Genomic DNA, 24,264 nt, shown 5'->3' with positions numbered 1-24,264 from the left:
CTACCTTCCTCTTACCCAATTTGTTTTGGTTTTAGTTTGCATTATTCAGCTCTAGAGAGCAGAAATTTAAAATTACTGAAGACCCAATATACATGTGTTAATAACTTGAATACTCTGAAATGGGGAAACAAAAATGGTTATAATCTTGTATTTAGCTTTGATGTCACTGTGTGTATGTGTGTTTTCCAAAGAGCAGGTGGAATCTTATGGGTAGTTATGGCAAAACACATAAGGCTTAAGCCAACATACTGTTTTTCTCACAGCAGCCTACAGAGGTAGGTAGATTTTAGAGGACTCTAACTAAATATGGTATTTGGCACACAGAGGAGGACTGCAGGCCAGCAGTGTCAGTGGATGTGTTATTGGCCATGTGAGATGGCTGTTAAAGGGAATCTTTGCAAGCATGCCTATTTCTCCTTCCCCATCTGTCTGTTTAACCAGTCCCATATTTCTCATGCTGCAGACTGTGAGCCGTGTAGCTCTGAAACTGTATCTCTGTTAGCATCAGTCCTAGCACTGTGATGTTCTCTTAAGGTTTTGTTAGAACCGTATTTGCAACAACATTCAAAACATCCAGTGCTGTAATGCTGGAAACCTGGCCATTCTAAAAGGAATTCACATAAGTTCTTGCTGGAGTTAGAAAAATAGGAATCCTGTTTTGAATTGGATTGCAGAAGGGTAAGAACTTGTTTTACTTAAATAGCAATTGATAGAGAACCACAGTGGGATATTCCGGTTATGTTTTGTCTTTCTCAGATACAGAACTTTATCTTCTTTTTGTCTGTTTTCTCCCTCTCCTTTTTTGCAGGGACTTAAAGCAGCCGACAATGACCCTACAGCCCCACCATATGACTCCCTCTTAGTGTTTGACTATGAAGGAAGTGGCTCCACTGCTGGATCCTTGAGCTCTCTTAACTCCTCAAGTAGTGGTGGTGAGCAAGACTATGACTACCTAAATGACTGGGGCCCACGTTTCAAGAAGCTTGCTGATATGTATGGTGGAGGTGATGACTGAACTTCAAAGTGAACTTTGGTTTTGGACAAGTACAAACATTTCAACTGATATTCCCCAAAAGCATACAGAAGCTAGGCTTTAACTTTGTAGTCTACTAGCACAAGTGCTTGCTGAAGGCTTTGGCTTAGGCTGCAAACCAATTTGGGCTCCGTGGAATATCAGTGATCCAATGCTGTTTGGAAAAAAATATTGAGCTCAGTTACACTTGAATTTTACAGTACAGAAGCACTGGGATTTTATGTGCCTTTTTGTACCTTTTTCAGATCGGAATTAGTTTTATGTTTAAGGCTTTAATGGTACTGATTTATGAAATGATGCATTAAAGAGAAAATATGTTGGGGTGGGGAGGAGTAACGTGAAACACAATATGCTTCAACATGCTTTTGTTACATCGCATTGCTTTTATTAAAATAAGAAGATGAAAAATAAAAAAAATCCTCATGGAACAATTTTATTATCTGGGAGAGAAGACCATGAGGTGGAACAATGTACATTACTTCTAGTTTTAGATGTTAGGGGATTTTCTTTTCTTTTTTTTTTTTTTCCTTCACTAAAATTCTAAAACTTATGCAGCTGGTTGCAAATAAAGGGAGTTTTCATACCACCAGTTTGTAGCAGAATTGATTTTTTTTTTTCTTATGCTAGAATGTTAGACACATTTTGGTCTTAATCCATGTACACTTTTTTCTTTTTATTTTAATTTCCATTATTTTTTTCCCACTTCACTGTAAAAAATGGTATGTGTACATAATGTTTTATTGGCATAGTCTGTGGAGAAGTGCAGAAACTTCAGAACACGTGTATGTATTATTTGGACTATGGATTCAGGTTTTTGCATGTTTATATCTTTCGTTATGGATAAAGTATTTACAAAACAGGTTGCAAACAAGTGACATTGATTCAATTGTTGAACTGTAGTTAGAATACTTAATATTTTTTTTTCTAATTTTTATTTTTATTTTTTTTTGTTTTGGGGGGGAAAGTTCTTAGCACAAAAGTTTTACATAATTTGTACCAAAAAAAGGGGGGGAGGGGAGTTGGCCTGATGCTGGTGGCACGAGTAGATATACAGTATGTTTTCGGGGGTGGGAAGGGAAGGGGGAAGGAGCTTTCAAACTGGAGAGACTTCTGAGAACAGCTTTGCCTCTGTATTGTGTACCAGAATATGAATGATACACCTCTGACCCCAACGTTCTGAATAAAATGCTAATTTTGGATCTAGTGCTTGGTTTGGCATTTTGTTCTCCTACCTGGGCGGCCCTGACTATAGCAAATAAAAAGTACACAAAGTGTGTTTGAGTCTCATGAGAAGTTACATGCACTTCTTTAGTATTCTGTACTGCTAGAGTGAAAATAAGCTGCATGTAGAAGAAAGTTTGGCACAAATTTGGAAGGCAAGTTCCCAGGTAAAAGCAGTAACCTGTGCCATTTCCCGGAATTCAGAATTCTCACTTCCACATCCATGGCTAGCTCTTTGGTTCAATGCACATTATCTAAATAACAGAGCTTGCATCATTTTTGGCTTGTTTCTAGACTGCCAGTCTAATGGTTGTGTGACTATGCTGCAGGTTGCGTAAATGAAATAAATTGGAGATCATGGCAGTTACCTGCTGCCTGGACTTTCTTGCGCTGAAATAAAGATGAACCCCTGTGAACTTCTGTGCACGTCAGAATGTGTCCTTCTAGGAGTTGCTCACGGTCATAGAGCTTTATCAGAAAGTCCCATTAGGAGACTACTAAACATGTTTCTAACCTGTTACAATGATTTATTTGCAAACACAGAAGGTACAGCACTTCTGCCTTCTTCACTTGCGACAGTCTACTCAAGTTTAATGTCTACATTTACACTCATTAAGGATGTAACTGAGCAGTGTGAAGCTCACGCTCAGCAGAAATGCCGCAGTTGTGCAGTCTGTTGAGAGAACTGGAGCAGTGGGAGAGGATCTGGGCTCTGTGAGGGCTGGGTGAGCCGGAGTTGGAGTTAGTCTCTGGGTGATGCTCTTCAGCATGGTGCCATTTCAGTGCTTCCTCAGCACTCACACTGTGATGCGTGTAATTTGGCTGTGACTTCCAGAGGTAACTCCTGAAATCTGAGTTGGGCAGTGTTCAACACTGCATGCAAGGTTCCTCCTTCTCACAGAACTTTTCATGGGCACATCTCCTTTCTTAGTCTTTGTTCCTGATGAAAGTTGAGGAGTAGCAATCCTCTCTCACTGGGATATAGCGCTTTGGCCCCTGTACACATGGCTATTATTTATCTCGTGCATTCGTAAGTGTAGCTTGATGCTGTAACAAAGCCTTAGTTTTTCAGTAACGTATCAAGGTTATCAATGACCTTCCTTGAGCTATTCATTATCAGGGAAAAAAAAGATGTAGAGCAGGACATAAAAATGAAAATCTGGCTGTGCACGGTTAAGTAAGGAAAACTTCTATAAAGGGCAGGATTTAAACTAAATACATGTTAAATAAGCAATAGGCCACTTTTAGCACGTTGATTTTCAGTCTTTTGTAATTTATGAAAAAGGTATTTTAGGCATAATAATTCTATTATTTTTACTTGGAACCAACAAACTGGAAGTGCTAGATGGATTTTATTTAATTGACATCGAACGAGGGGGAAGGATTTGTGAAAGATTTCCAGGTTTGGCTGAAGTGGAGCAGAGGTCATCTTTTATCAGCACTCAGCTCTTTTGCACAGCAATAGGAGCTTTATCTTGATCAGACAATCTTCCAGCTCTATCTACAGCTGCTTTGAAATTGTAGCAACGGTTCTCAACCTAGTGTTAGGTCAGCATTAGGTCTACTGAAGAGAACAAAGGGTAAATCATTTTTATGCGTTTCAAATGCTCTTACAAGAAAAAAAGGGTGTTTGAACTGATCCTCTTTCATCAAGCTTCAGATTGGTTCTGATTCTAGAAATGTGCAACTAGGTTTTGTACCCATGATAAATGCTTAAATCCCCATCAGAGGGCTTCACAGAGCAGATGAGAATGGCTGAACTTTAGACCCTACCATTGTCTTGGGCAATTTGGCAGCCTGTTTTGGAAATGGGATTTGGCAGTGATATATATTATCTCTGCCTTGTAGATGCTGTATCCAAGGGAAGTTACTGGCAAGAAATAAGGCCTTAGAAACTTTCTCATCTCAGCCTTTCTACCATTTGTACTTTCTTTGAATTCTAGTCCTTCACAGCCTATGTCCATATGACTTTCACAAGCAAAAAAGGTGGAGAAGGACGTTTTTGGGGAATAAACGCCTTAAATGGGTACATGAGGCCTAACATGTGGGTGGATCTAGCTTCTTGCGTTTCCTCTCGATTGTCTACAGTTGGTAAAGGATGTTACTATTCATCACATAACAGTCTAAAATGTATTTATATTCCCTCTAAGCAGTGGAACCCCAGGTGACATTTGAATTCTCACCTGGTGACTTTACTGGTGGTGGCATGCTCTTGGCTGTGCTGTAGCACTGTTACAAGCTGGCTATAAAGTTCACTGTGATCCTTCTGAATGCAAAAACCCCGCACAAATCAGTTTGATAGGGCAGACAATGAGCACCAATTTCTTCCCCTTATCCCAAGATACCCTGTCTAGCTTGACTCTGCTTTATGAAATGTTTATAAATCCATGTAAATTTTAAATGGAAGACGTTTGGGTCTGTATTGTACTGGTTTGCAGACAGAAAATGTTTCTCAGTTGTGAACAAAAATATTTTAGGTAGATAATTATTTTCTTCTGGTGCCAAAGTAGCAAAGTTGCACTGATGCTAAAAGCCACATGAAATCTGCTGCTTGGGAATTCTCTTTCTCGGTCCATAGTATTTCTTTGGAATCCTACCAAATTACTTACCCTGCAGAACATTTATATCTACTCTGCCATGGTCCCATTCACCTTAACACACAAGGGAAAATACCTTCTGACAGGGGTTGGGGGACACATCCACAAAAGGGTGACTCAGACCTGTCTCTGGTCATTGAAGATGTCTCAGGTAAGCTGCCTCCAGTGCTTGCCTTACATGACTACTCCCACCTTCCTAAGGAGCCTTCCTTCTAGCAGGAGCAGCGTCATTCTGGCAGATTGACCTTTCTGGATCAGGAATGTGAAAGCAAAATCCCTGCTTTCACCTCAGTCAATACAATTGTTCAAATGCAGTCACACAAATGCCTTAATACCTAGTTCTCAATGGTGTATTTTATACACAGTTTTCCTCATTCAGCCAGAGGTGATCTAGATTTGTGTCATGTCCATCCTTTTTCATTTCCTTTACATTTCTTTACATAAGCTTTACTTTTACTTTAGGCAAGGATCCTAGCAGGAGTTTCTCTAAGGCATAGAATAGTTTACCCTTAATACAACAGGCATAATGAAAAATTTTCCCTTTAACAACAAAGCACTGCTGGGAAATAGGAGAAGAACGGCAAAGGAAAAAAGGCTTAAGTGCTTCCCACAGGGACTCAAGGTGCCTTCCATCATAAGGATGGGGAAAAAGCCTCCCTTTTGTTAGGGACCCTTTGATCAATGCATGCAAGGCACAGTCCAGCCAAGCTGCTGCTACTGTACTGCCCAAACTGGTTTTTAGGTGTAATGGGGAACTTGGAGATACCTCTTCTCTGGAGCTTCCAGTGTCATGTTGCTGCCTTTCCTGCTGGCATATGTTCCACCACTTTGAGCTTTCCCAGTTTTTCCCCTCAGTTTACCTAAATAGTTGAACACTGCCAAATTGCAAATCAAGCTCTACATATTCTTCAGTTTACAGCCTCAGAGAATCAATGTCTTAGTCTTGGTTTGGTTTGGTTGTTTTGCTGTAGACTGGAGGATGTATTCTCAATATAGCAACGGCCAGGAAGACTTGCCTAGCTGTTCAAAGCTTAATGTCCTGAACAGTATTTTTTCCCCTGCAACCTCTGTGGATTTCTAGAACATCTAAAAATGCAGCAATTGCCAGTAATACAGCAGCTACTTATAATCAGGTTTCATATTCATATGTTCTCTTGATTTTTCTGTCACAGAAGGTCATACACTAATGTGGTGACAATGTGAAGTTACAACCCCCATAGAGTTCTTTGGAAAGATCAGTCAGGGTGAGGTGGTGGATATGTGCTCTCTGAACTGCTCTCCCTGTAGCTCAGGCTGTGGAGGATGTATCTATGCATGTGTAATGAACTGCTGGCACTCAGAAGATCAAAGTGATGTCATAGATCTTGTGCCCTTTTTCCCTGAGCGCACAAAAGCCACTTATGTGTGACCAGTGGAATGCAAAACCTGGAGCTCGTGGGCACCCACACGCGTCTCACCTCACTCATCCCCACCGTTCCCTTATCGCCTTTATAGTCAGCCACTACCTGGACAAGATGATCATTATTTTCTCATTGCTTCCATATTTTCCTCCACCACCTTTTGAGAGACTAGTTTTAGAAAGTATTTAGGACCATTTGTCTCTAAGTAACAAAGGGAATACACTCTGGAAAAAAAATAAATCAGATTTTGCAGCATTCACAATGGCTTATATTTATTACTATTTCTTATATTTATTTTGAGAGGCTTTTTTTTTTTTAGCACTAATATATTTGTAAACCTCATGGTCATATGCATTTGCATGATTTCATGAAACCACCTTCAGGTGGTTCACCCCCTTCCAAAGAGCCTAAATACTGGTTCTGAAAGCAACATGTTTCGCTCTGGGTATGAATAATGATTAGTAGCATTGTGCAAATTACTTTTATGCTCCTGCTTCTGAAGATAAAATTTGTTGATATGGTATGGGTATATGTAGATAGATCTGTGGGCCCACCCGTTCTGTGTTCCATGCTACAGAAGTTTGATTATTACATTACATTTGTTATCTGCAGTACTGCAGGGTGAGCTTGTAAAAACCCAGCTGTCTCTGTGCTCCATAAATCAAAAGTAATGGCCAGATAATCAAAATTATGTTCCAATTCTAGAACATTCATTACTGGTGGCATTGTATAAAGCAGATATAAAAGCAAGCAGGGTTTTTGTGCTAGGATGATTAGAGGGAATTACACTAAAAATGTAGAATCATTACGAGTATGTTTTGACTTGGAGTTAATAAACAGCAGTTTGCTCAGCAAGGTTATTTTAAGATAAACTGAGAAATAAACATAAATGAATCTTTTAGCCTGACCTAGTCAGGAAGCAATATTCAGTGCCCCATCTTTCTGAGAACTGATTTTTCCTTGTTTGGGCAGAATGAAGGCAACCAAGAAAAATGACCAAAAAAAGTAAAACCAGACCCAAAAAAGTCCTCGTGGATTGGGAGAGGCAACTTCAAAGACCTGCTCTGTTGAAATGTCTCATGAAAGAAGAATTCTGGGCTACTGCTGAGTTTTTTGATCTTCCCATTTTTTGTGTAGCAAGAATTCACACTGACTAGAGCCTGAGTAATCTGGCTGCAGAGCACCTAGGTCCAAGCCCTAACTTTGAGTTAGTTGCTTTTGTGTTTCCTGCTGTTTCTTGTTGGTATAATTAATAAAGTATTTGCTACTCCTCAGAAAAGACTTTAAAGCCCAAACTACTGTTTGGGATGTAACAAACCCCAGTCCATGCCCAGGAAAAGGGAATTGTGCTTTGGAATTTTTTATGTTGCATGAATGTCATTATTTTGAAAATAGCCTGTTGAGTTTTGCCATGAAAATCTCTGGAAAGCTCTAGATTTTATCCTGAAGGAAACATCACAAATCGTTTGCATTTATTCACGAAATAAATAGTTTTCTGTTTTCCTGCTCAGCCTGCAGCTCTTTGAAGGCAAGATTCAAATGCAGTGAGGATGAGGACCACAAAGAAACATTTTGAGCACGAGCCCTCAGAGACTGGAAGGCAACCCTTTTTGCACAATAGCAGTCCATCAGGTCAAGTTCTTATGAAAAGTTTTGCCACACTGGTGTCAGCATGTTACTGGAGCAATGTATGACAGAACGTAACGAAGAGTGGCAAAATACAGCCCTTCAAAAATACGTTCAGATACAGAGCTCCTGAGTCAGTGGAGTCACTCCCAACATGGATGTCCTCAAAGCAGCATTCAGCTCAGGGAAAACATTTACATCTCTAATATTCCTGCAACCATATACCATAGACTCATAGAATGGTTTTGGTTGGAAGGCATCTTCACGATCATCAGTTCCAACCCCTCTGCCATGGGCAGGGACACCTTCCACTAGACCAGGTTGCTCAAAACCCTGTCCAACCTGGCCTTGAGCATTGCCAGGGATGGAGAAGCCACAGCTTCTCTGGGAAACCTGTCTCACCACCCTCATAATGAAGAATTTTTTCCTTAGAAATCTAAACGTACAAACCTACTCTCTTACATGATAGTATGTAACTCTAAACAACCTTGAATAACCAGTAATATATGCATGAATACTTTTGGTTTAGAACACAGAGACTGACATAACAATTCTAAGTTGTTACCAATTGACAGTTGACTTCTTTTTGAAAAATGGCCTTTAATGACATGGTGTTTATTACAACTCACTGTACTCACTAAGGCACTATATTTGCTGAACTCCGGACCGTGCTGTGATGACAGGTGACCCTGTTTAAATGAGTATTTGCAGAAATCTATTTTAGAACTATTTGGAAGACAATTTTGATGGCAGTTTTGTTGTTTGATGGTCTCAAAGACCACTAGACATGTGGAGCTTTAGTAGCTGTCACAGGAATATCAGATCAGCTGCCATTCTAGAGGAAAGGGAAAGATGACTCCATGAAATTGGATTTTGACATTGCTCCAGTCATACATACAGTAGAAAAAAGCATATAGTAAAGTGCTGGGTCATGAGGTAGATGCTGTATAAGTATTTTTTGTAGGTCTGTGGGCCACAGTCCTTGGACAGCAATGGTTATTTTACAAAGACAGGATTCATAATCAGTGTCAAATAAAACATCAGGCTTCCCTGAAGATCATCACAAGGTTATTTGTCTCCCAACTCACATGAGTATCTCGTGCATATTTGTGCATCCCTAGAAGTATTCAAGGTCAGGGATGTCTTCCACTGAACCTGGTCCAGTGGAAGGTGTCCCTGCCCATGGCAGGGTGGTTAGAACTAGATGATCTTTAAGGTCCCTTCCAACCCAAACCATTCTGTGATTCTATGGTTCTATGACTCTTTGATTCTATGATCATATTGCAAAAGATATTTTCTCTACTACTTGAAAATCCCTGTGAGTCTTAGAATGCTATTTTTTGTAACTTGGATATAATACTGTGTGATCCCCCAGGGCAAAAAAAAAAAATGTTTGTGAATGCCCATTTAATAAAGAATATAATGAAATTTGAGTAGAAATTGCAGATTGTAATAGTCCCCCATTGACAACAGCATATAAATTTGACTGTTGTGGACAATTAAAGAGGCATTTAATGACAACATCATTTTGTTGTGATCTTTCTTTAAAGTGCAACAAAACAGGTATCATTTTGGAGCTAGAGAAATAGAGACAGAATGCGCATTTATTCTGAGGTCATGAAGATTGAGGACTTGTGACCCCCTTCACTGAAAATCAAATTGCCAATGTCAACCTATCTCTGGCAGACAGCACCTTGCATGGATTTTATACATAATTTAGCACAATTGACAGTCTTCAGGAAAGCGGGAGACTGATATGTTAAGGAGGCTACATTGCTTCTCCTTTCTGGAAAAGTGGGTCCCTTGGGGCTGCAATTTATGTTTAATGGTATGACAGTTGGGACTTTGAAGAAGTGGGACTATGTTAAGGCTAATATGAAGATACTCACAGTGTGGCAGTGGCATAGTGAAAAACTGCCTCCACTGAAATTCTTATTATCATAAGGTATCCAAAAACTATTTTTATCTCTCTGTCTTGCCTCAAACTGTAGTAAAAGAAATTTAGAGTACCTTACCCATGTTGAGTTTTGCACATGCAGTACCAGATGTAACACCATTACTAGCTATGGTAAGCCTAATCAGCAGAAAAGAAAACCTGATGGGAGAATAGTGCAACCTCCTTGCTGATGCTCTTCTGCTTTTGTCACTGGTGGAATTGCTCAGACAAATTAGCAGCTGTGGGATAAACCCAGGCATAAAACTGAAATGTGTCTATTTCCCTTAACTGTCCACGTCTGAGCTTCCACTGCAGCTCCTGGATGGTTATGATGACATGTCTCCAGGGTAAGAGCAAATGCATGAGCACTTGTCAGGAAGTAGCTGCTGATCCCCACCCTCATTTATACCACAGGAATTTTTGTATTGGCCTCACCCACCCTCAAAGGGCTCCTCATACAGTGCCAGGCAAATGTGAAGTAGGTGGGTTTCTTCCTCCATTCTCTCGTAGAAAATCTTTTTTACTCCAAGAGGCACCACCTCTGCCAAACAGCCAGTGCACAGCTCTCCTTGTGGTGTGCCCTGATTTTGGCTACACAGACAGCTAGTCTCTGGCCAATCATAGAATCATAGAATGGTTTGGGCTGGAAGAAACCTTGAAAACCATCTAGTTCCAACCCCCCTGACACGTGCAGGGTCACCTACCACTAGACCAGGTTGCTCAAAGCCCCGTCCATCCTAGCCTTGAACACTGCCAGGGATGGGGCAGCCACAGCTTCTCTGGGCAACCTGTGCCAGCGCCTCAGCACTCTCAGGAAAGAATTTCTTCCTAATATCTAACCTAAATCTCCCCTCTGTCAGCTTAAAGCCATTAGTCCGTGTTCTTGTAAAAAGAATGGACAAACTTCTGTTCCTGAGCTGGACATCCCCAGAATACTCATTTTGCTGAAGAAGTATGGTATTTTGAAGTACTAGCAGAAATATCTCAGCTTTTTGTGAACAATAGTAGTTGAAATCCATTGTTCTATCTTATTTTCTTTTGGTTTTGTTTATGTGAGTCAGTGATGAAACTGTGTTCGTTGATGGTATGCAAAATTCAGTATATGTAAGAAACTATTCTTGCAGCGTAATCAGATAATTAGATGCTTTGTCACTGTCTTGCACTGTTTAGGATAAAGTACTTTGAATGAGAATGTAGCAGCTCTTTCCAGCAAACTTTACAGGCTGCTTGTTGCAAGCTGCAAGTTAACTTTAATTGAGTGTCCTGAGATTTACTACAAGGAAGGTAATAACCTCAGTACAATAGCAAGAAACTACATCTTTTCATTGTTGTCAGTGTTGTAAATGAAAGTTATTTTTCCAACAGCCTCGCTTTTTCTTCGGTGATCAGGTTTACCAAAAGAGGTATAACCTGAATCCATAATTTCTGGAGACTCTGTAGTATGTAAACACCTCAGTGATGCAGGTGGCATTGTGTATGAATGAGTATATCTTGTGGTGGAGGCTGACAAGGGAGAACTACATTTTAAAATAACAACATGAATTTTATTGAAGCAGTAATGAGTTGTTTGCCCTTTTATTCAGGCTTTATGATAGCAAACAGAAATGATTTGGCTTGCCAGTCAGACCTAGAAATGGGGAGGGGAAAAAAAAACCAGCCCAAAACCGCAGTGTAATTTTGAGTCAAATGATGTCTGGATCAAACTCAATGCAGTTTATTTTTATATACTGTCCTCCATACAGATTATTACAAAGCAGTTTACAGGGAGAGTTAATCATCAGAAGCTAAAGGGAAAAGGAAGGTTTTAAAAGCAAGAATAATTTGGTAGTGGGGAGGAGTCATTGGGGGTTTACTAGAGTTCTGAGAGAAATGAGAAAAGTTCTAGGTAGAACACTTTTTTTCCTGTCTTTTGGTAGGCAAAGTATTCAGTTTTGTCAGAAAATGGCACACTGGTTTTTTTAATGACAGCACGTCTGAATGGCCCGTCTTGTCAGAGGCACGTCAGTGTCACCCCACCTCAAATCTGTTCCAGTTCAGCTCTGGTCAGCAGCTGCATGGACTTTTCCCCATAATTAGGGAACAGCATTGCTGAGATAGAGCTTCTCACTACAAGCTTTTTTTCCCTTTTGTTTTTATAAAACCTGGTATCCTCAAAATATAGTCAGCTTAGTCCATTTTGAGGTTGAGTTTAAAAAAGATTAGAAGAGGATGCTGTGGCAGTGTTCTGGTTATATAGATGTGAATACACACACCTACACCACCACCACCCCCTCCACACGTATGTATTATACTTTACTATTTAATATTTTGTTTACTGGGGCAGAATCCCTGATCTCTTGATTCAGTTTTGTGTAACTACTGAAACAACTCATGGAAGGCTAATTTACACTGAGACTTTTATTTATTTCACCTGCTTTATATTTACAGGTATCCATCAATTAGTAGTTCTGAGTGTGTGATTTTAGTGACACAGCACGTAGAAGGACCGTGATGGTAACCTCCAGACTCTCATGGGCACCCCGATACACAAAGTGCTTTCTAGACCTTCAAAACACTCCAGGCAAACCAGAATTTTCACCTGATGGTTCTTCTTTAGCTGAGAATGGCCTTCCCTGAAAGAGTGAAATAAACCCTACTGCATTCTATTACATTCCCTGATATGTCTTTGCTTACACTGACAGACAGCTCAGACTGGAATATACCTCCAGAAACAAGAGAAAAATGGATGTGATCCTTTTTTTTTTTTCTTCCCCCCCCCCGCCCCCCCCCTCCCTTGTCTTGCACTGGGAATAACACAAAAGCTCCCAAGCAGGACATTAGCAGACCATAAATCCAGCTTAAAAGCTTAACCAAGCCAGTCATTTGTTGCCGGTCAAATTCTTCAAATTCTTCCAACAGTTGTGTGTATGAAGTGTTCTTTAAAGAATTTGATGCATGAGTGTCAGCCTGGTGGGGAGATGGGATCCTACCAGAGACTGTCAGCCACCTTCGGGAAAAGAAAGGAGGTGTGAAGTAGTAGGGGTCAATTACAGCCCCATTGTAAACAATGACAAGGAAAGGGAAGAGGTGTAAAGCCATACACACTGATGGGCTACAGCAGGGCAGGATGCTACCTGTCTGGTAGCACTTGCCAGGAAAGGAAGCAGCCCTCCATGCTGCACCCTGGTGAGATGCTTTGTTTCAATTTGTGAGCTGGAATGTGCTTTATTCTCACCAGCCAGTGGTATGTGGTAGGATATTGTGACAGAAAACTATTAGTCTAGCCCACGGAAGAGGCAAGAAGATGCAAAATGCTTTTTCTTTAATGTGGGTGATACGAAATGCCTTTGTCATGTGTCATTAACAGTGTCATTTTAGGAAGCGCTGACTCTAGGAGACGCTATGTCTCAAGCTCCCTTCAAAATACTTTTAAAGATTATTGTGATTCCATTCATCACTTTTCTAAATGATGACCTCTAGCCACACAGTTTTTACACAGTGTAACTTCACAGACCCTGATACTCACGATCATTACTGTAAGGAGAAGTTGAGCCCATAATGGTCCATGTAAGAGAATGATGGTTACCCAAGACTTAGATGGTATGTGATACTGTGTTACAACTCTTGTGGGTTATAACAACACCAGCTTCTGGATATGAAATCTCTTCCTAGTTTAAACATTTTTTTTCTGTTAAAAACGTAGTTTGCCTCACCCTCCAAATTGCCCTTCAGCCTGAAGGCGCTAAGATTTCTTTTTAATTCACACATTTTCACTTAGAAATATGGGTGTCTATTGCAAAAGTTTGCAGTGCTTGGGAAACAAAAACGTTTGACTCTAAAACTCAAATCAAGAGTATGCCTACCATGAACTTTGTAGTTCAGAAACTTCTGAAATTTACCACTGCCTCGCATGTGCTCTATGGCCATCCAGACCTTCTGGTAAGGCCGAGATGTACAAATAATACAGTAAATCTCCACTCACTTTTGCTGCCTATTTACTCTTCAGATGTTTCAGCCCCTGCTTCTCTGTCTCCTGTGATTTCTTTGTTTTCGTACTTGTGAACTTCCAGCTTTATCTGATACATTTGGTATGGAGAGGTCTTTAGGAAACTGGTGAGGCTGTGAATTACTTATTTAGGAGGCCAGTTCTTCCTGGTTTAGCAAGAAAACAAGACACTCATGAACTGGCTCTTGTTTTCAGCCTGCTACTTTTCCCTTAAGATTCAGCTTGCAGTATTTTGATACCAGTGGCAAAAATCACATTTCTAAGATTTTCAAAGGTGTCTTTGATGACCACTACACTCCAAGTGAAACATTTTTTGAGGTTTGGAAAAAACCCCCTGTATTTGGCTTAGGTGGCACAATTCTGCTAATGGCAGGGTTGGGGTGTCTGGAGGGGTGGCCTCTGTGAGAAGAGACCAGGAGCTGCTGCCATGTCAGACAGAGATGTGTTCAGATGGCTCCAAAACAGATCTACTGCAGCCCAAAACTGAGCCCCTCAGCAATGCTGTTGGCACCTCTGTGATAATAGATTCAAATGAGGTAAAAAACCACTGTGCAGCAGCTGTGACAAAGCGTATGAAAAATGTGGGAGAAACAGCCCTGCAGACACCAAGGCGAGAGAGGAAGCAGCAGCAGGAGGTGCTCCAGGCGCTGGAGTAGAGATCCCCCTGCAGCCCACAGTGAAGACCATGGTGAAGCAGATTGTCCTTCTGCAGCCCATGGGGCACCATGGTGGAGCAGGCAAACATGCCCTGAAGGAAGCTGCAGCCATGGAAAGGATCCCTTGCAGGAGCATGTTTTCTGGCAGGAACTACAGCCCATGGGGCACCCATTCTGGGGTGGTCCTTGAAGAACTGCACCCCACAGGAAGGACCCCATGCCAGAGCAGTGGAAGTGTGCAGAGGAAAGAATGGCAGAGATGTACTGTTGTCCCATTCCCCTTTCCTCCATCCCCACCTCCTCCAGTAAAAAAGCTGGGAGTGAAGGAGTGAGATTGAGCATGGGAAGAAGAGGGGCATGTGTGAGCAAGGTGGTTTAGTTTTGTCTTTGTATCTCACTATCCTGCTCTGGTTTTTAATTCACAATAAATTAAATTCATTTTCCCCAAGTTGAATCTGTTTTGCTAATGACAGTAATTGTTGAGTGATCTCTGTCTGTATCTCGACCCCATCTTATTTTCTCCCCCATCTGTTGAGGAGTTAGAGTGAAAGAGCAGGTGGGTGGGCACCTGGTGGCCAGCCAAGGTCAACCCACCACAAAAGAGGATAAATAATATCTGAGTGGCAGTATCACCGCATCACAAAGTTTTCAAAGCACACTCATCCCTTCGTTTTCTCAGCTCTGTGCAGCAGGAAGCGTGTAATACCCTTGGAATTTGCAACCTTGACGATCTGAGAGAGTAGAGGCAAAAAAAACACAAACCAACCCAAACCCTGAAGGGAAGCTGATGAAACAGAACCAAGGGATTGAATAGGTTTAAAAAAGCAGCTAGTGGTTTAGAGCTGTAATAAGGAAAACAAGCCTCTGGTTCAAAAGCAACTGCTTTCTTGTCCATTTACAGGATAATCAATATCTCATCCTAAAACATCTGTGAGCAGATATAAAAAAGAAAGAATGTTTTATTCTAGAAGAGATTTGCTGACCAAGAGCAAGCTCCATCAGAAATAGAAACATAAATAACTAGAGAATATTGATAATGATTCTTAGGGAAAAAGAGCTGAATAAACAGCACTGAATAAAATGTAAAATTGCATTTTATCTCTCTGTTTTCTTGTAAACCTCTGTGCTAGCAGACCTGAACAGTGTCTGCCTCTAGCACTTGATCAGAATTCTTCCCCAGTCAGCCTTTTTTGTTTCCCCCCCCTTATTTTAAGCATAATTATCAGATTGATAAATATATGCATCAAGCATAACATTAGCAGAGCCTGTGTTCTGAATTACTGCAGAATCGGTGCTTTTAGGGAGCAGAAACAATTTAGGACCAGAAAATGAGCATGTTTCACTGAACAGATTATCTTTTCCAGCTAATAATAGTTCATATCAAATACCATTTTGTGAAAGATAGAGACCAACTTGCACAGTCTCTGTGAAAAAGTGTGGAAAATGTTCCCTACAGCACTCGCATATTATGAAATCAATTTTGTGTTAAAGGACACTTTTCAGACTAGTTTCAATCCTAAAGTAGGTCTGTGTGTTGCTGTGCTCCCTATATATTTATATCGCAGTGAGCAGTTCACTAACTCAACAGTGCTCCATTTCAGGCCCTGTGTAAAATTAGGCTTAAACTCACAGTAATGGTAATGGGAAGTGAATTGTTCAGTTCCAGAGAACTTTTGTCTTGAAAGAAGTTCCAGTTAGACCGTAAAATGCATGCACTGGCTTAAGCCAAGCATCTAACTCTTTCAGTAGGTTAAAGTACTCTTTGCAGCTCCATTATTGAGTGCTGGTGTCAATCTGCTTTCCTGCTCCACAGACCAAGGCTAGCTTTCCACAGCTATACTCCTAAAAAACTTTTCCTGAAGGCAAGCTTAGCTTTGGTACTTTCCAGAAGAGTTAAGCCTGCTACTTGCAAGCTTCTCAGGGAGTGACAACTTAATTGCCAAAAGAAAAAGCTGAGGTGTTACAAAAAACATGCTTCTTTCGATGAGCTCAAATCCTGTATACAACGCGATGCTGAACACCAGGATGGGAGAGCAGGGTGGCAGTAAGACAAGCAATAGTGAGGTCTATGTTTCTCATGCAGTGCTCCTTCCCTCAGTCTTTTATCGTGTCAGGTTGGCAGTAACAACAGCTGCTCATGGTGTCTTCCAGCCCCATTGGTGCCTGCAGCATAGAGCTGGCTGATGGTACCAAGTGTCTGGGTTGAGGTGCTCTGAGTTGATGAGAACGCTGAGCTGAAGGCTACCTAACAAACATGAGATCAACAAGCTTCTCAAAGGGACATGTGTTGACTACTCACAGATCCCTTTCAAGTCTCAAAACCAACTGGTCTTAAGCTGCTTGCTCTAAGGAGTGCAGCATTTTCAACCTAAGCCCTTCACAGGGCCATTAGGCTCACATACCATATCTAGAGGCTTTAAATGGTCCACCTGCAAAGGCTTGGACAGGCCTGAGTTTGCAAGACTGGGAAAAAAGAATAGTTATTTTGGATGAACTGAAATCATACAGAGGACTGTCTTTTGGAAGGTTTTGGCTTCTCCCTTGAGTGACTCAGGAGATGAGATATCTTAGCAAAGCGATACTGTGCATTTTTGACCACTGGGAAACTGCCCATAAGCTTGTATATCTGATTTAAAGCATTGTAGTCTGTTACAGAAACAAGAAGAATATACAGCAAATGCTGTCCCTGCTCCAAAAGCTTTTTTTCAATCTATGCAGTTTACATTCAGAAGCTGTGCAGACTTCTGTTGCCTGTGCAACCATACAGACTATATTACTGCACATGTTTTCCAATTATCCAGCTTCTGTGGGAACAGAAGGTCAGCGGGCCATTCTAGATAAATATTTTTGTCACCTTGTGCTTGATAACTAAGTTTGCCAAAGGGTAAACAGCCATGATTTCATCATCGATCTTGGAATGACAAGGTTCTCAAGTGCATGAGTGCATGGCATGCTGCTTCAGTGATAGGGGCAGAAGACATGCATTGACAAATGGAGCAGAGGGTAATATTTTGGTTGATTGTATGCATAGAAGCTTATTGGTGAGGCCTGAGACCTTTGATAAGATGTGAAGATGAAGATACAGAATTTGAACTAAAAAATGCTTCTGTTGCAGCTCTGGGGAGAGATGAGGATGGAGGAGAGTTTTGAACAGTACAAAAAGACTTTAAAGTCTCTAAGAAAGGAGTAATTCCAAATGCAATAATAAACTAATTAAGCACTGTTAGAAATACAGTGAAACTAGCGCTGCCTCCCACAGACAACCCACTCTCTTAAATCAGCACTTAAATAATCCCCATGTGGATTTCAGTACAATTTTGTCTGACCTTTAAATAAAGACCACCAACAGGGCTATTGATTATGGTTGGTCAACCTATGTGAATTGGCTGTAACCTAGAGTCAGTGCTGTTTATTTCTTTGCTTACTTTGTTCCTTCTTATTTTTAAATCCAGTTATCTTCTTAAGGGATTTTTTTTTTCTTCATCAGAATCTTCTGCATTTTTCTATCCTCCTGCAGCTATTGGTCTCTTCTTTTGTTCTCCCTAAAGCTTCTGTAGCTACTTCTGGCTATTTATATTTTTTTCCTTTATGTGAAGCAGCTTTTAAAAATTTGTAATCTGTCCTAAAAATCAATCTAATACCTATTTAGAAAACATAGGTCTGGATTCATTCCCTGTACAGCCACAGTCACATTCAGTGTATCTTGGGGAGGAATTTCTTTTTTAAACTGTGTTTTCGCATAGCACTGCTGCCATATCAGTGCCAAGAGTTTAGTAACTCTATGGAAACCAATAGATATAAAGGATTTCATCCTTAAATGCATAGCTCTGCTTTTTAAAGCCTGCAAGTTCTGTACTGCTGAATAAGGACTGAAAGATCATAGAATCGTAGAATGGTTTGCGTTGGAAAGGATCTTAAAGCTCATCTAGTTCCAACCTCTCTGCCATGGGCAGGTAAGCCTTCCACTAGACCAGGCTGCTCAAAACCTTGTTCAACGTGGTCCACAGGCATAGCTGTGCATGGCCAGTGTAGTCATTCTTTTCCTGGACTACCCACTCCTGAAAAGAAAAAAAGATGGTCCTACTACCTTCCAATATCAATATTCCTTCAGGCTTAACAAACTGCTGCTAACAATCAGAGCCACCACACACAAAAAGATCTGTCAAAAGGTAAGAGATTTTGGAGTGTAGTTCTTCAGTTCTAATTTCTACGTTTAAAGAAGAGGAATATACACAGACATGAATATTTGGAAGGTACTTTTTTTCCCTCCCACATTTAGCATATGCATAAAGACTTTTCCAGGGTGGAAGGAACAAGAGAGGAGGAGGAGGAGGGGCAGGGAGGAGGCAAAATTGTCTTCCGTTCTAAGATGCAATCTGAAGTGATTATAGAAATACTCATGTTAGCTATATTTTTGAAGATAAGGCTCATTCATATCAATCAAAACAGAGTGACAGCAGCAGAATGAATTCTCTTCAAGCAGTTCTGCTTTGCAGAATCTGATGCAGCCCTTTGATATGTTTGTTCAGCTATAGAAGGGCCCTAATGTCACAGGCACAGCTGGTTTCTCACTCAGCTATCACACACAACAGTGGGGGGCTCTCCTGTTCTGCAGGTGCCTCTAACATCAGTACTTACAGGTCTTCCAAAGGACACAGCTTCCCTGTGGCCTTTCCCATTTTACTTCCATCTTACTAAGCTGATAAATTAGCTGTTCTTAAAGTTTCTTTATTAAGCTTAATGCCTAACTTTCAACAACTGGTAATTCCAAACAACTGGCAAACTGTTAGATCTACTAAACCATTTCCACTGACAACAATGCCAGCCATTCCATTATCCCCAGTGAGAATACAGCTGGGCTGTTACTGAGTATCCTTTTGAAGCACTTACTTAATTTTTAATTTTAAAAGTGTATTTTGTGGATGAGCAGTGTTTATTTTCATCTCTTTGGGTTGCAAGTGTCTAAATCTGAAGCATTCTTGGTTTTATGATAAGACATCCTTGACTACCTGTTTTTTAGGTTATCAGTAAAATAACAGAATCTTGGTGTAATTTTTCTGCCTTGAGTAAAACCGAAAACATATAAATTAGTATTTTAAAAGCTGTCTTTTTTATTCAAAAATCATGGGTACTGCAGGTTTGGTGGCAACATTTTTTGGCGAGTTCTGACTGTATATGGATTGGTTTGCACCTCCATGTGTAGTATAAGGCAAATGAAGAGATGGCTATATATAGTTTTCATCTCTAGTTGGTGATGGCGGATAGTCAATAGTTGCCTTAGAAAATAGCTCTTTTATGTTTGTGTGACAAATGTTAACTGTTTTCCTGGAAGCGTTTTCTCCTTACCCACCATAAGCAGTGCTGGTCATTCTCCAAGGTCTGAATATCTAACAGCTTGGTAATGGCACTGGTGCAGAGCCATACTATTTGATTGACTTTTTCTTGGCTTGGAGATGGTAGACTGCAGCCTTGCAATGCAAGATCCATCCTCTCTTAGCACTGCTAAAATTCCACAAGGAGGGAGCTAGGGACCACTGGCGCTTGTGATGGAGAGTGGCAAGCTCAGGTGGCCAAGTAAGTGCAGCATGCAGAAATAGTGCATGAAGCTGATAGGGAGCTCTGAAGCACCTTCAGATATTGTGTGCAAATTAACCCCTAACCATATAAAGCCAGAAATCAGGACTAACCTTGGGACATGCTCAAAGCAGGACTTTCAGGCATAGGGAGGAGTGTAGGGTCTCTGTTCTGAAAAATATTGTAAATTCTTTAGATGAAGTGTGGCATCGTCATCAACTAGGTACATCTAAGATTGTGTTCAACACCAAATTTAGCAGGAGACACTTCTGCATGCCATGCAGCCACACTCTCACAGGCTGCTTATACCTTCCCACCTGAAAGCTGCTCTTTGGAGCGGTGTTTTATCACTTCCTTCCAGCAGCTGTGTAAATCCTACAGTCTGGTGTTCCAGCACAGGAGAAAGGACTCAAAGAAGAGGCGGTGTGGAGCACACTAGTCATTCAGTGGATAAATGTATCAGCAGAGGAGTGCATTGAAAGTTATCTGTCTGAGAAGAGTCCTAAGAAAAACAGATGTACTCAGGTGGCCTGCAGCTCCTCACAAAGCTTTTCAGTCCCCCCAGCAAGATGCTGCAAAACAAAGAAGTTGAATATTTGGGATGTGAACTTTAGAATGAAGTATGATGAGAAGAAAAGGTTATAGAAGCCAGTACAGTTGTTTCCAGCTTCAACATGAAATACATCACATAACAGACAGAGTGAGTCAGTTTGTAACTGGCCTTTCTTGTCACTCAGGGGCAGACCCCCAGGTTATTATTAGACCCCTAATATGTTGCAACACATGACAATAAATATTAAGTACAGAAAAACTGCAGTAATCTGTATTACTTGTGTCATCCATACAGTGCCACTCACAATGCCAGAGAAAATGTAGTAAATACAGCAAGTTTGCCAAGTTGTTCAGAATTAACACCCACATGTTCTTAACTCTCAGGCATAGACAAAAGCAATCTCATGTGGCAAAACGTAAACACATACATTGTATTAAAAAGTGGTTATCAGCCTCTCTAGGAGTAATCTAAGCTAAATCCAAGATCCAGATGGCACAATCTTCACTAAGACCAATAGTCAAATTCACATATAGCAAACTTTTAGCTGTACCTATAACTAATATTTATGGGCATTGTTATTACAGTAACAGAAGGATCAAACTATTCAGGAATAACGAAGAGATGTGTTTTAGCTTAAAAATCACCTATGATTTGTAGTGCTCTCCTAGCTAATTACCTGGTAGTCAGGATGGGGGTATCTGTGAAGAAGACAGTTTATTTGAAGGAGGCAACTGGAAAGGTTTAGCAGAGGATGCTTTGTTGACTGTCCTTGCATCAGGTCATAGAGCTGATCATATGCTGTTAATGTCGCTGTGAAAAAAAAGAGTCAGAAGGAAAAACAGGCTTCATATGACTTTCTCAGCCACCTACCCAGTTGAAAAATCATCATGCATTCACTGTAACAGCTGTAGACACCTGGAAAAATTTCAGTGTGATCCTAATACTTGAATCATGCTACTGATCTCCCTTCACCTATGTCAGTATTGTATTTTGGATTCACTTTTTTTCTGTGGGGTTTTGGTTGATTTTTTTGTTTGTTTGTTTTTCATTTTTACACAGCTTGCTAAGTTATTACATCCAGCCTTTGCATGAAATACAGAGGTCCAAGCCTGTGCCCTTTTGTACAGCTATAGACAGCCCACACAACGTTAAAACAGCCATGATTTTGCTGGTCATGTCTTATGTGGGTGGTAAGATGTAGAAGTATCCCTTAAAGGGTATTTTCCCTAAATCAACACAGGATAGAACAGGACACCAAAATAAATAGATAAGTTTTAGCTAACATTTCTCAGAAAAAAACCCCCCTATAATAAATTACAGAAATGACACCACAAGAATAAAGTTAACAAGTGAATAACTGAAATAAACTGCTTCAGCGCAACTAATTTCTGTATGTTTCTAACTAAGAACTGTTCCACTATTTCACATTTCTGGCACAAAGAAGTCTTTGTTAAACATCCATATCACCTATTTCTTCAATTAAGATCTAAGAGCTAGCAGTACACATTCTGTGGCATTTTTAATAAATCCTTTAGCAGACCACAAAAGATCAAAACCAACAAGTAAGACAGTTTTAAGAGGAGACTGTTTGGCATTTTTACATCATGTAGAAGACAACAGAAAACAAAGACAATTTAAGAACAGTTCTCCTCCTCCTAATGCACCAAACAGGGCCTGAAATTATTCACTTTAAATTCAGTAAAAAAGCCCAATTACCTTTAATAAGTTGCATCAAGTTCCCACTGTGGTAGTCACTAAAATGTCAATATTTACAGTTGCCACCAAGAAACATTAAACTGTCACAGTACTCCCCTTTTGATAATACAAGACTAGCTCTCCTTGGTTAACACCACATGGTAAGTGCAGGGAATAGCAGTCACAGTAGGGATAACAGAACGTTTGATGAAATCCAGGCACTGAAATTCACAGTGCCTTTCTCTTCAGAGGCACTCAAAACGCAATAGGTCTACAGTGGCACAGTAAGTAACTCCCACATCAACCTCCATTAGATAAAATAATTAAGTCTACATCAATGATTTAGAATAATGGACCGTTGTCACAGGATCAGTGTTGTGTGCTTTGAAGAAAAAAGAACCTGAACTGCACCATGCCATTTATTTTCCATAAATGCTTTGGCTTTGCCGTGCTATCGTTGCATCTGCAGGAGCCCATTATCCAGGAGAATATTCCGTTCCGTTGGCAATTATCTCTTAATTATGTCTGTCCTTTAAGTAGCCACTACTTTAAGGATTTTACATTATGTGATGCAATTTTCATAACGGAAGCTCCTCTGACTTTCACTGACAGGAGTGCATTTTTATATTAACACTTGCATGTACCCAGCAATACCACCAAGGAGTCAACAATCTGGTAGAGTTTTGATGGCTGCAATAGGATGATCACTGTACAGGGGCACTGCTTGGGAAGCAAGTGATTTGTATGTAAACAGTCAGCAGGGACAATAGAAATCCCAGGACTCAGAAGAAATGAGTAGATTTCAGCTTTTCCCACATGCTGTGTTCTCCATAGTACGAGCTTTCACTAAAAGAAAAAAAAACTTCTAGGCCTTCCAATTGCAAAAATAGTCTTCGCTGTGTAAATCCCATCGCTGCTGTTTTGTTAAGTCTGCAGCCAGCCAGACTGAAACAATGGCACCCAAAGAGCCCACAACTCCCTGGTTGCATCTTAATGGACTGTTTGTTAACTTCAAAGCTGACCATTTAAATGCTAACATTACCAGGCAAGTAATCCAAAACGTAAGCACCCAGCTTGAATCATTAACATTTAATTACCTAACATTTTCTCTTGTTTAATCTACAGCACTGTGCAAACGGGTCTTAATTTTTGGTTTGAACAGTGGAGCACTCACAGTTTGTCTGCCTATGTAGAGAGCCAGTCTTGTGAAGAAGAAGAAGAAAATATTTGAGATGGCAAATACATGGGTCTTTTAATGCCAGCAAAAATGCAGGTTTATGCTGAAGTTTTCTCAGAATTTATTTGATATATTTAGGTTATTTCTATTGCCTGGGATCCTTGTCACCTGCTCTGACAAGCACTGCTGTTAAGAAATAAGTGAAGATTTAGCTGCTAATGAAAGAGTTCAGAGTCGTTTCCCCTCTTATTTCTTTGAGCAAATGGGAAAAAGAAAGAAGTTTCTATTGCTTTTTCAAGATAGTGTAAAGGTCACTGACAATAGCTCACCTATAGTTGCCAATGATGTGTGACATTTCGCCTGAATACAACAGAAACATGATAAGCTACCAAAAAAAAAAATTCAAATTCCTTTCTAGATAAATCTGTTTCTGAAGATTTGTTCCTTAAAATTAAATGCAGCATTTAACTCTTATCTTACCAGTCTTACCCAAAGCTTAGAGCGCACCTCCTGAATGTAAAAGATAACAAAAAGATGAAGTAACACTATTTGTGTAAAATATATATTATGAGACCTGGACAAAGACAATCTGTTGTCTATAAACTGATGGTTAAAGTAAACAGATGATTCAAATTTGCAGTTTCTAGCAACTGAGTTCAGGCCTGGAGTTTGAGGCTGTATATTTCATTCAAATCCACAGAGAAATACCCCCTCACCAAAGAATAATCCTCAAATTCCTTTTTTATTACTGAGAGACTCCTTGTTGTGTGTTTTGCAGGCAATGGTAAGCCCCCAGCAGCGTTGAAAGCGC

General features: G+C 40.3%; 1 protein-coding gene across 1 annotated transcript in view; it reads left to right on the top strand.

Annotated features, from left to right (window-relative positions):
• Positions 1–2,232, top strand: part of CDH2 (cadherin 2, type 1, N-cadherin (neuronal)) — a 39,396-nt gene extending 37,164 nt beyond the window's left edge. Inside the window, exon 15 of the mRNA XM_010018133.1 lies at positions 809–2,232. Coding sequence (XP_010016435.1) covers positions 809–1,015 — 207 coding nt within the window. The 3' untranslated portion in view covers positions 1,016–2,232. The remainder of the gene's footprint in view (positions 1–808) is intronic.
• The last annotated feature ends 22,032 nt before the right edge of the window (positions 2,233–24,264 follow it).

The sequence above is a fragment of the Nestor notabilis genome, unplaced genomic scaffold (genome assembly GCF_000696875.1).
Source record: "Nestor notabilis isolate BGI_N333 unplaced genomic scaffold, ASM69687v1 scaffold7687, whole genome shotgun sequence".
Taxonomy (NCBI): domain Eukaryota; kingdom Metazoa; phylum Chordata; class Aves; order Psittaciformes; family Psittacidae; genus Nestor; species Nestor notabilis.
The sequence above is the reverse complement of the archived record's forward strand: the minus strand, read 5'-3'. Positions and strand labels throughout refer to the sequence as shown.